The following is a 12,500-nucleotide window of genomic DNA, read 5'->3' as shown; positions in this document are numbered from 1 at the left end:
GTCTGATAACAGACTGATGGTTGATTCATAGTGATGTTTTACAGAGCCGTCTGATAACAGACTGATGGTTGATTCATAGTGATGTTTTACAGAGCCGTCTGATAACAGACTGATGGTTGATTCATAGTGATGTTTTACAGAGCCGTCTGATAACAGACTGATGGTTGATTCATAGTGATGTTTTACAGAGCCGTCTGATAACAGACTGATGGTTGATTCATAGTGATGTTTTACAGAGCCGTCTGATAACAGACTGATGGTTGATTCATAGTGATGTTTTACAGAGCCGTCTGATAACAGACTGATGGTTGATTCATAGTGATGTTTTACAGAGCCGTCTGATAACAGACTGATGGTTGATTCATAGTGATGTTTTACAGAGCCGTCTGATAACAGACTGATGGTTGATTCATAGTGATGTTTTACAGAGCCGTCTGATAACAGACTGATGGTTGATTCATAGTGATGTTTTACAGAGCCGTCTGATAACAGACTGATGGTTGATTCATAGTGATGTTTTACAGAGCCGTCTGATAACAGACTGATGGTTGATTCATAGTGATGTTTTACAGAGCCGTCTGATAACAGACTGATGGTTGATTCATAGTGATGTTTTACAGAGCCGTCTGATAACAGACTGATGGTTGATTCATAGTGATGTTTTACAGAGCCGTCTGATAACAGACTGATGGTTGATTCATAGTGATGTTTTACAGAGCCGTCTGATAACAGACTGATGGTTGATTCATAGTGATGTTTTACAGAGCCGTCTGATAACAGACTGATGGTTGATTCATAGTGATGTTTTACAGAGCCGTCTGATAACAGACTGATGGTTGATTCATAGTGATGTTTTACAGAGCCGTCTGATAACAGACTGATGGTTGATTCATAGTGATGTTTTACAGAGCCGTCTGATAACAGACTGATGGTTGATTCATAGTGATGTTTTACAGAGCCGTCTGATAACAGACTGATGGTTGATTCATAGTGATGTTTTACAGAGCCGTCTGATAACAGACTGATGGTTGATTCATAGTGATGTTTTACAGAGCCGTCTGATAACAGACTGATGGTTGATTCATAGTGATGTTCTACAGAGCCGTCTGATAACAGACTGATGGTTGATTCATAGTGATGTTTTACAGGTGCCAATAAATGAACCCCCCCCCAAGAATGTGAACCTAAATCTAGGCCAGACTGCACCAATATATCAGCTAGATCACCAACAAACCACATCACCGGATCCCTATGGAACCTGGTAAAAAATAGTGCCCTATAAAGGGGATAGGGTCCCATTTGGGACTCAACCTAGGCATTGCCAGATAGGACCAGAAGACTATAACCTGTAATGTAGCTTGTATTGTGCTTCAACAGCCCACTAGGATGTGGTGAACATTGTGTAGGAAGAGGGAGCCATATGTACTTTCATTATTCTACTGATACTATGTGTTCAGCTCCACCGGAGCATCAGAGTGCTCATATCAAAGTACATGTCAGACATCTAGCTGACTGATGGGCTGTCAATCATCACAAGTATTCTACTGACATCTCTGCATCCTGTCTGTCACCACTGCATGCACTAATAAACCAGTCAATTATGGGATAGTTAACATGGAAGATACTCATTTCAGTAAAGGCTTCTGTGTGGAAAACTGTTTTGTTACCATGGCAAAGCCCAACAAGACAACGTATCAACAGCTTCACAGTCCCAGTACAATACCAAACCTCCTCTGACCCCAAACCTCATCTGACCCCAAACCTCTTCCGACCCCAAACCTCTTCTGACCCCAAACCTCTTCTGACCCCAAACCTCTTCCGACCCCAAACCTCTTCCGACCCCAAACCTCTTCCGACCCCAAACCTCTTCCGACCCCAAACCTCTTCCGACCCCAAACCTCTTCCGACCCCAAACCTCTTCCGACCCCAAACCTCTTCCGACCCCAAACCTCTTCTGACCCCAAACCTCATCTGACCCCAAACCTCTTCCGACCCCAAACCTCGTCTGACCCCAAACCTAATCTGACCCCAAACCTCATCTGACCCCAAACCTCATCTGACCCCAAACCTCTTCCGACCCCAAACCCAGGAGACGTGAAAAGAGAGTGTGAAAAGGTCCTACCTGAGACACATGCAACCCTTGTCCGGACCCCCCCATCCAGACGCTTCTCATGGTTGGAGACTCTGTGGAATACAGGTTTGAACAGATGAGTGCTGTACATTTCCTTGTGAAAGGATGGTTTCTCCAGTCACCAGACAACAGAACAGAAAGACAGACTGGCCTGTCCACACTGTGGCACTATGACTGGGCTCTGTTACAGACAGTTCCAGGACCATTCCATTCACTGGCAGGGCATGTTTGGCAGGGGTGCTGCTGGGGGATCCCGATAAGTAGGCCCATCAGTACTTCCAATAGGATATGGTTAAAGGGTTGGGGGGTCAGAGGGGCGGGGACTCTAAACAGGGTCAGAGAAATTCCTCATGATTCTGCCAAAAAGAAGCGGTAGGAGGGGAGCAAGGCTTGTGTTGGTTTTCAGAGCACCTGACTGAAACATGATATGCTGCTTGGAAGAAACTTTCCAGATGAGAGAGGAGAGATAGAGAGGAGAGATAGAGAGAGGAGAGATAGAGAGGAGAGATAGAGAGGAGAGATAGAGAGGAGAGATAGAGAGAGAGAGAGAGAGAGAGATAGAGAGGAGAGATAGAGAGAGGAGAGATAGAGAGGAGAGATAGAGAGAGGAGAGATAGAGAGAGGAGAGATAGAGAGAGGAGAGATAGAGAGGAGAGATATAGAGGAGATATAGAGAGGAGAGATAGAGAGGAGAGATAGAGAGGAGAGATAGAGAGAGGAGATATAGAGAGGAGAGATATAGAGAGGAGAGATAGAGAGGAGAGATAGAGAGGAGATAAATATATATATAATATGACATTTGTAATGTCTTTATTATTTTGAAACTTCTGTATGTGTAATGTTTACTGTTCATTTTTATTGTTTATTTCACTTTTGTATATTATCTACCTCACTTGCTTTGACAATGTTAACACGGTTCCCATGCCAATAAAGCCCCTTGAATTGCATTTATTTGAGAGCCGAGATATATAGAGAGAGGAGAGAGAGGAGAGAGAGAGAAGAGATAGAAGAGATAGATATATAGAGAGAGAGAGAGAGAGAGAGAGAGAGAGAGAAGAGAGAGAGAGAGAGAGAAGAGATAGGAGAGAGAGAGAAGAGATAGAGAAAGAGATAGATAGGAGAAGAGATATAGAGATGAGAGATATAGAAGATAGAGAGAGATATAGAGGAGAGAGAGATAGAGGATAGAGATATAGGAGAGAGAGAAGAGATAGGAGAGAGAGATATAGAGGATAGAGAGAGAAGAGAGATAGAGAGAGGAGAGATAGAGAGAGGAGATATAGAGAGGAGAGATAGAGAGGAGATAAATATATATATAATATGACATTTGTAATGTCTTTATTATTTTGAAACTTCTGTATGTGTAATGTTTACTGTTCATTTTTATTGTTTATTTCACTTTTGTATATTATCTACCTCACTTGCTTTGACAATGTTAACACGGTTCCCATGCCAATAAAGCCCCTTGAATTGATTTATTTGAGAGCCGAGATATATAGAGAGAGGAGAGAGAGGAGAGAGAGAGAAGAGATAGAAGAGATAGGAGAAAGAGAGAGATATAGAGATGAGAGAGATATAGAGGAGAGAGAGACAGAGGATAGAGAGAGAAGAAATAGAAGAGATAGGAGAAAGAGAGAATAGATAGGAGAGAGAGATATAGAGGATAGAGAGATAAGAGATAGAAGAGATAGGAGAGAGAGATATAGAGGAGAGAGAGATAGAGGATAGAGAGAGAAGAAATAGAAGAGATAGGAGAAAGAGAGAAGAGATAGGAGAGAGAGATATAGAGGATAGAGAGAGAAGAGATAGAAGAGATAGGAGAGAGATATAGAGGAGAGAGAGATAGAGGAGAGAGAGAGAAGAGATAGGAGAGAGAGATATAGAGGAGAGAGAGATAGAGAGAGAAGAGATAGGGGAGAGAGATATAGAGGAGAGAGAGATAGAGGATAGAGAGAGAAGAGATAGGGGAGAGAGATATAGAGGAGAGAGATATAGAGGATAGAGAGAGAAGAAATAGAAGAGATAGGAGAAAGAGAGAAGAGATAGGAGAGAGATATAGAGGAGAGAGTGATAGAGGATAGAGAGAGAAGAGATAGGAGAGAGAGAAGAGATAGAAGATAGAGGATAGAGAGAGAGATATAGAGGAGAGAGAGATAGAGGATAGAGAGAGACATGTACTTACTTCGGGGTGGACTTTGGGATGGAAGGTAGCGCTCTCTCTCCCTCTGTTGGTGATTGTTAAAGGGAGTTAGATGTCGGGTTAGCAGTACAGTTACAGTCCATCAACAGGATGCATTCTAATGCCCACAGTCACACATTCATCATTATTAATATCATGTCATAATATGAGACATCAAATATGTAACATTCTTTAATTTATAAGCCTAAAGTAGAGAAGAGTCTTACTGGAAAAACATTATGCCATTTCCAACATTATTACCACACCTATAATCTGAAATGAAAATCAGTTACAAAACATATGAGGTCGTGGATGAATGTGGGCTCACTTACTGACGAATGGAGATGTTTCATATGATTATGTTTTACCTTTTGGGTTTTGGGTTTGCTTTTTGTGTATTGTGTAATTGATGTGAATATAGACGTGTATCGTGTAATTGATGTGTATATAGATGTGTATTGTGTAATTCATGTGAATATAGATGTGTATTGTGTAATTGATGTGTATATAGATGTGTATTGTGTAATTGATGTGTATATAGATGTGTATTGTGTAATTGATGTGTATATAGATGTGTATTGTGTAAATGATGTGAATATAGGTGTGTATTGTGTAATTGATTTGTATATAGATGTGTAATTGATGTGTATATAGATGTGTATTGTGTAATTGATGTGTATATAGATGTGTATTGTGTAATTGATGTGTATATAGATGTGTATTGTGTAATTGATGTGTATATAGATGTGTATTGTGTAATTGATGTGTATATAGATGTGTATTGTGTAATTGATGTGTATATAAATGTGTATTGTGTAATTGATGTGAATATAGGTGTGTATTGTGTAATTGACGTGTATATAGATGTGTACTTGATGTGTATATAGATGTGTATTGTGTAATTGATGTGTATATAGATGTGTATTTGGTAATTGATGTGAAAATAGATGTGTATTGTGTAATTGATGTGTATTGATGTGTATATAGATGTGTATTGTGTAATTGATGTGTATATAGATGTGTATTGTGTAATTGATGTGTATATAGATGTGTATTGTGTAATTGATGTGTATATAGATGTGTATTGTGTAATTGATGTGTATATAGATGTGTATTTGGTAATTGATGTGAAAATAGATGTGTATCGTGTAATTGATGTGTATATAGATGTGTATTTGGTAATTGATGTGAAAATAGATGTGTATTGTGTAATTGATGTGTATATAGATGTGTATTTGGTAATTGATGTGAAAATAGACGTGTATCGTGTAATTGATGTGTATTGATGTGTATATAGATGTGTATTGTGTAATTGATGTGTATATAGATGTGTATTGTGTAATTGATGTGTAAATAGATGTGTATCGTGTAATTGATGTGTATTGATGTGTTTGACAGGTCGTCATTGTAAATAACAATGTGTTCTTCATGTTCACACCTGTATAAGTAAAGGTCAAATAAATCCTATTACATGTATCAATCTGTGACCCCTACAATCCAGCCTCAGTGCAGTGGAGTCTGGAGCTCTTTCCACCACTGCTCTAACACAGTCATGTCTATTGTCCACAGTACACAACACAGCAGCATGTCAGTCTGAACTTCCACTACATAGAGGAAAAGGAGACGTTCCCTCTTTCTCTGTGTCGGCCTTGTTATTATCCACATCCTGTTGTTATTGTGGGTGTGTATAAAACCCCTCCACTCAGTGTAAAGGTGTCAGCAGCATGTCAGTCTGAACTTCCACTACATAGAGGAAAAGGAGACGTTCCCTCTTTCTCTGTGTCGGCCTTGTTATTATCCACATCCTGTTGTTATTGTGGGTGTGTATAAAACCCCTCCACTCAGTGTAAAGGTGTCAGCAGCATGTCAGTCTGAACTTCCACTACATAGAGGAAAAGGAGACGTTCCCTCTTTCTCTGTGTCGGCCTTGTTATTATCCACATCCTGTTGTTATTGTGGGTGTGTATAAAACCCCTCCACTCAGTGTAAAGGTGTCAGCAGCATGTCAGTCTGAACTTCCACTACATAGAGGAAAAGGAGACGTTCCCTCTTTCTCTGTGTCGGCCTTGTTATTATCCACATCCTGTTGTTATTGTGGGTGTGTATAAAACCCCTCCACTCAGTGTAAAGGTGTCAGCAGCATGTCAGTCTGAACTTCCACTACATAGAGGAAAAGGAGACGTTCCCTCTTTCTCTGTGTCGGCCTTGTTATTATCCAGATCCTGTTGTTATTGTGGGTGTGTATAAAACCCTCCACTCAGTGTAAAGGTGTCAGCAGCATGTCAGTCTGAACTTCCACTACATAGAGGAAAAGGAGACGTTCCCTCTTTCTCTGTGTCGGCCTTGTTATTATCCACATCCTGTTGTTATTGTGGGTGTGTATAAAACCCTCCACTCAGTGTAAAGGTGTCAGCAGCATGTCAGTCTGAACTTCCACTACATAGAGGAAAAGGAGACGTTCCCTCTTTCTCTGTGTCGGCCTTGTTATTATCCAGATCCTGTTGTTATTGTGGGTGTGTAAAAACCCTCCACTCAGTGTAAAGGTGTCAGCAGCATGTCAGTCTGAACTTCCACTACATAGAGGAAAAGGAGACGTTCCCTCTTTCTCTGTGTCGGCCTTGTTATTATCCACATCCTGTTGTTATTGTGGGTGTGTATAAAACCCCTCCACTCAGTGTAAAGGTGTCAGCAGCATGTCAGTCTGAACTTCCACTACATAGAGGAAAAGGAGACGTTCCCTCTTTCTCTGTGTCGGCCTTGTTATTATCCAGATCCTGTTGTTATTGTGGGTGTGTATAAAACCCTCCACTCAGTGTAAAGGTGTCAGCAGCATGTCAGTCTGAACTTCCACTACATAGAGGAAAAGGAGACGTTCCCTCTTTCTCTGTGTCGGCCTTGTTATTATCCACATCCTGTTGTTATTGTGGGTGTGTATAAAACCCCTCCACTCAGTGTAAAGGTGTCAGCAGCATGTCAGTCTGAACTTCCACTACATAGAGGAAAAGGAGACGTTCCCTCTTTCTCTGTGTCGGCCTTGTTATTATCCACATCCTGTTGTTATTGTGGGTGTGTATAAAACCCTCCACTCAGTGTAAAGGTGTCAGCAGCATGTCAGTCTGAACTTCCACTACATAGAGGAAAAGGAGACGTTCCCTCTTTCTCTGTGTCGGCCTTGTTATTATCCACATCCTGTTGTTATTGTGGGTGTGTAAAACCCTCCACTCAGTGTAAAGGTGTCAGCAGCATGTCAGTCTGAACTTCCACTACATAGAGGAAAAGGAGACGTTCCCTCTTTCTCTGTGTCGGCCTTGTTATTATCCAGATCCTGTTGTTATTGTGGGTGTGTATAAAACCCCTCCACTCAGTGTAAAGGTGTCAGCAGCATGTCAGTCTGAACTTCCACTACATAGAGGAAAAGGAGACGTTCCCTCTTTCTCTGTGTCGGCCTTGTTATTATCCAGATCCTGTTGTTATTGTGGGTGTGTATAAAACCCCTCCACTCAGTGTAAAGGTGTCAGCAGCATGTCAGTCTGAACTTCCACTACATAGAGGAAAAGGAGACGTTCCCTCTTTCTCTGTGTCGGCCTTGTTATTATCCACATCCTGTTGTTATTGTGGGTGTGTATAAAACCCCTCCACTCAGTGTAAAGGTGTCAGCAGCATGTCAGTCTGAACTTCCACTACATAGAGGAAAAGGAGACGTTCCCTCTTTCTCTGTGTCGGCCTTGTTATTATCCACATCCTGTTGTTATTGTGGGTGTGTAAAAACCCTCCACTCAGTGTAAAGGTGTCAGCAGCATGTCAGTCTGAACTTCCACTACATAGAGGAAAAGGAGACGTTCCCTCTTTCTCTGTGTCGGCCTTGTTATTATCCAGATCCTGTTGTTATTGTGGGTGTGTATAAAACCCTCCACTCAGTGTAAAGGTGTCAGCAGCATGTCAGTCTGAACTTCCACTACATAGAGGAAAAGGAGACGTTCCTCTTTCTCTGTGTCGGCCTTGTTATTATCCAGATCCTGTTGTTATTGTGGGTGTGTACCCCTCCACTCAGTGTAAAGGTGTCAGCAGCATGTCAGTCTGAACTTCCACTACATAGAAAAAGGACTGTGTCGGCCTTGTTATTATCCAGATCCTGTTGTTATTGTGGGTGTGTATAAAACCCCTCCACTCAGTGTAAAGGTGTCAGAGCATGTCAGTCTGAACTTCCACTACATAGAGGAAAAGGAGACGTTCAGTGTCGGCCTTGTTATTATCCACATCCTGTTGTTATTGTGGGTGTGTATAAAACCCTCCACTCAGTGTAAAGGTGTCAGCAGCATGTCAGTCTGAACTTCCACTACATAGAGAAAAGGAGACGTTCCTCTTTCTCTTCTCTGTGTCGGCCTTGTTATTATCCAGATCCTGTTGTTAGTGGGTGTGTATAAAGTCACTCAGTGTAAAGGTGTCAGCAGCATGTCAGTCTGAACTTCCACTACATAGAGGAAAAGGAGACAGATTATCACATCCTGTTGTTATTGTGGGTGTGTACCCTCCACTCAGTGTAAAGGTGTCAGCAGCATGTCAGTCTGAACTTCCACTACATAGAGGAAAAGGAGACGTTCCCTCTTTCTCTGTGTCGGCCTTGTTATTATCCAGATCCTGTTGTTACCCCTCCACTCAGTGTAAAGGTGTCAGCAGCATGTCAGTCTGAGAGGAAAAGACAGTTATTATCAGATCCTGTTGTTAGTGGGTGTGTATAAAACCCTCCACTCAGTGTAAAGGTGTCAGCAGCATGTCAGTCTGAACTTCCACTACATAGAGGAAAAGGAGACGTTCCCTCTTTCTCTGTGTCGGCCTTGTTATTATCCACATCCTGTTGTTATTGTGGGTGTGTATAAAACCCTCCACTCAGTGTAAAGGTGTCAGCAGCATGTCAGTCTGAACTTCCACTACATAGAGGAAAAGGAGACGTTCCCTCTTTCTCTGTGTCGGCCTTGTTATTATCCAGTTGTTACATAAAACCCCTCCACTCAGTGTAAAGGTGTCAGCAGCATGTCAGTCTGAACTTCCACTACATAGAGGAAAAGGAGACGTTCCCTCTTTCTCTGTGTCAGATTATCCACATCCTGTTGTTATTGTGGGTGTGTGTAAAACCCCTCCACTCAGTGTAAAGGTGTCAGCAGCATGTCAGTCTGAACTTCCACTACATAGAGGAAAAGGAGACGTTCCCTCTTTCTCTGTGTCGGCCTTGTTATTATCCAGATCCTGTTGTTATTGTGGGTGTGTGTAAAACCCCTCCACTCAGTGTAAAGGTGTCAGCAGCAGTGTTAGCGTACCCTTTTGAACGCGGACGATGAAGGACTGGGAGACTCCGTTGACCAGGCGACAGTATCCATCTATCAGGTCCGCCATGTTCTCTGCCGTGTTCAGAGACGCTGTGGTCACCGTCAGAGGCTGCAGACACACAGACAGACAGACAGACAGTCAGACAGACAGACAGACAGTCAGACAGGACAGACAGACAGACAGACAGACAGTCAGACAGAGAGACAGACAGACAGACAGACAGACAGACAGACAGACAGACAGACAGACAGACAGACAGACAGACAGACAGACAGACAGACAACAAAGAGGCTTCATCAGCAGGGCTACCTCCTCCAGCTGAGACCTCCATTTAGGACAATGCACAGCACATCAAAGGAGAGAAGTGAGAGGACGAACACACACACACAGTCCATCGAAGAACCCATGCAGGGAGGAGTTTTGCTAGTATCAGGGGTGGAGAATCCCTTAGTGGTCAATCAAGTGTTTACTGCTCAGAGTTCCTCATCTGTCAACCAGCCACAGTGCTGGAAATAACTTCACTGAGGCCACTGCAGGGCATGTTACTGAATTCATACATGCTCACACACACACACACACACACACACACACACACACACACACACACACACACACACACACACACACACACACACACACACACACACACACACACACACACACACACACACACACACACACACACACACACACACACACACACACACACACACACACACACACACACAGTAGTCAGTCAGTCAGTAGTCAGTCAGTCAGTAGTCAGCCAGGCAGCAGAGCAGGCACAAGGACAGTGATGAGGGGGGAAGTATAGCCTAGCCTATCTGCTGACTCTGCTAGTTTACGGATTGACCTACAGTCACCTCTAACTGAGATACTCTCTCTCGCGCACACACACACACACACACACACACACACACACACACACACACACACACACACACACACACACACACACACACACACACACACACACACACAAACACACACACACACACACAAACACACACACACACACGGTACCTCAGGGGCTCCAGCCACATTGAGCAGCAGCATCCCCTGGCGCACCTTGTCCTCCGTGCTGGAGTACTGGATGGTCTGTACCTGGGTGAAGTTGGCCAGATGTGTCGGCTGAACACAGACAGAACAGAAAGCACAGAACGAAACATCCATGGTGGTTATCATCTTCCTGGCTAGCCTGAACGTCACTGAACGACTGAATAAGACCTGAATTGGGTAGGAAATGCAATTGTACAAAATGTACAGAAGAATGTGAATAAAGGACAGGCTTGATAACTCAGCAGTAACTCACAGTTGAGCCTTTGTCTGTCAGGTAGCTGATGCCCTCCTCAGGTCCAATGGCAAGCTCCACAGAGATAATCCAACTGGACTAGAATACAGAGAGATGGACACAGAGACAGACAGGACAGACAGACAGACAGATTGAAGAAGCAACAGTGTTTGATGTGCCCAGCAGGTGTCACTGTGAAACACGGCATGAAGGCTACTGAGCTGAGCTCTTCCTATCTGGAACCCTACCAGACAGGGTTTCCCTGAGGACAGCCAACCGTTATCACAGTGGGATAGTGAAGCGTCTATCACTAGCCTACTTACCCCAAGGGCACATTTAAAACATTCCTTGTCGAATCTGTAAATGGGAGACAGGATCTCAAAGAACTTGTGAATACTCTGTTCATCGTTTAGGTTGGCAAATTGTTTGAAGGTCTGCTGGATGAGTTTCCTTAGTGGTTTAGCCTTGGAGAGTGGAGAGAGAGAGATACAAAGGGTAAGGACTCCTACATGTCTTTGTAACAATAAAGTTACTAACAACAAATAAAGACTGAGGGTAGGAAAAATTGAACATCCTTATCAATTATAAGGCTACAGCTACAAATAGTGATTATCAAAACATCATCAACACAACTAAATGATCATACAGTACGTGTTTGGATTGACTCTCAACACAAAGTCAACTCTGAGCATTATTATTCCTTAGAAGAGTCATTCCTCAGCATCCTATCAGATGACTCATAGACACATCCACACCAGGAGCCTCTGACACCACAGCCCAATAATGAGTCATGACAATAAGATCATCTGCATCCTGTAAAAGCAGAAACTCTATCTGTCTCTGCACCTTCTCCTCCCATCACTCTCACTAATTACAAGCATTCCAAAGAAAAATCACAAACAAATCACAAATCTATGCTTTGAAATTCAAAAAGTGGAAAAGACAAATTGCTGAATCTAATCTGATTTTCTAGGATGACGACACTTCATTTGATCCTTGAAAGCATTTACACGAATCTGAAATGGGTAAAAAAACAAGATGTTCTAATTATGCAAATATTAACTTGGAGGAGCATCAATTATGAAGCGCCTAAATGGAAAACAAAAATCAAGGTAATTAGTCACATGATGGGTTCTGGGATCCTGTATGAGTGCTCTCCTGTGCACATCTCTACACAACAAATTCATCTCTGTCAGTCTGCTCAATTAGTGTACAAAGCCTATTGAGTGAACCATCCATTTTCAGTTGCGCCTCGGTGTCATTCATGGTGTTTCATAAATCAAAGCCTGATACCAGTTAGTCTCAGTTGCTGTGTCTTACACATACAGATGTAGGATCGTAATTTGACCAGTATTGCCGAAGCTAAATAATCCTGCAGCAACAGGATTTGAACGTTTAGTCCATAATGTTGCGTGATCAGTGGAAAGGCTATTAGCTGACCCAAATGAGGCTACATGAAAAGTGCAAAACTGTTAATATAAACATTAGTTTTCAGCTTTCCCAAAAACGTACAGAAAAACTTAGTCTACTTCTCTGCTATTTAAATCTGAAATCAGAATAGAAATGTATTCTAC

The 12,500-nt window shown here is 42.4% G+C and overlaps 1 protein-coding gene and 1 long non-coding RNA gene across 2 annotated transcripts in view; one reads left to right on the top strand and one right to left on the bottom strand.

The window, feature by feature from the left end:
- The window catches only part of LOC127927211 (focal adhesion kinase 1-like), a gene marked incomplete at its 5' end in the record, with an annotated part of 16,695 nt that extends 5,195 nt beyond the window's left edge, over positions 1–11,500 (bottom strand). Inside the window, 6 exons of the mRNA XM_052513183.1 lie at positions 2,123–2,184; positions 4,314–4,356; positions 9,626–9,743; positions 10,659–10,766; positions 10,948–11,025; positions 11,250–11,500. Coding sequence (XP_052369143.1) covers positions 2,123–2,184; positions 4,314–4,356; positions 9,626–9,743; positions 10,659–10,766; positions 10,948–11,025; positions 11,250–11,500 — 660 coding nt within the window. The remainder of the gene's footprint in view (positions 1–2,122; positions 2,185–4,313; positions 4,357–9,625; positions 9,744–10,658; positions 10,767–10,947; positions 11,026–11,249) is intronic.
- On the top strand, positions 6,353–8,208 carry LOC127927210 (uncharacterized). Its single transcript, XR_008126623.1, has 5 exons — positions 6,353–6,440; positions 6,854–6,992; positions 7,131–7,269; positions 7,544–7,960; positions 8,098–8,208. It is a non-coding gene; the product is annotated as an uncharacterized LOC127927210 (long non-coding RNA).
- Positions 11,501–12,500: the final 1,000 nt, after the last annotated feature.

Source organism: Oncorhynchus keta, unplaced genomic scaffold (genome assembly GCF_023373465.1).
Source record: "Oncorhynchus keta strain PuntledgeMale-10-30-2019 unplaced genomic scaffold, Oket_V2 Un_contig_9806_pilon_pilon, whole genome shotgun sequence".
Lineage (NCBI taxonomy): Eukaryota > Metazoa > Chordata > Actinopteri > Salmoniformes > Salmonidae > Oncorhynchus > Oncorhynchus keta.
The sequence above is the reverse complement of the archived record's forward strand: the minus strand, read 5'-3'. Positions and strand labels throughout refer to the sequence as shown.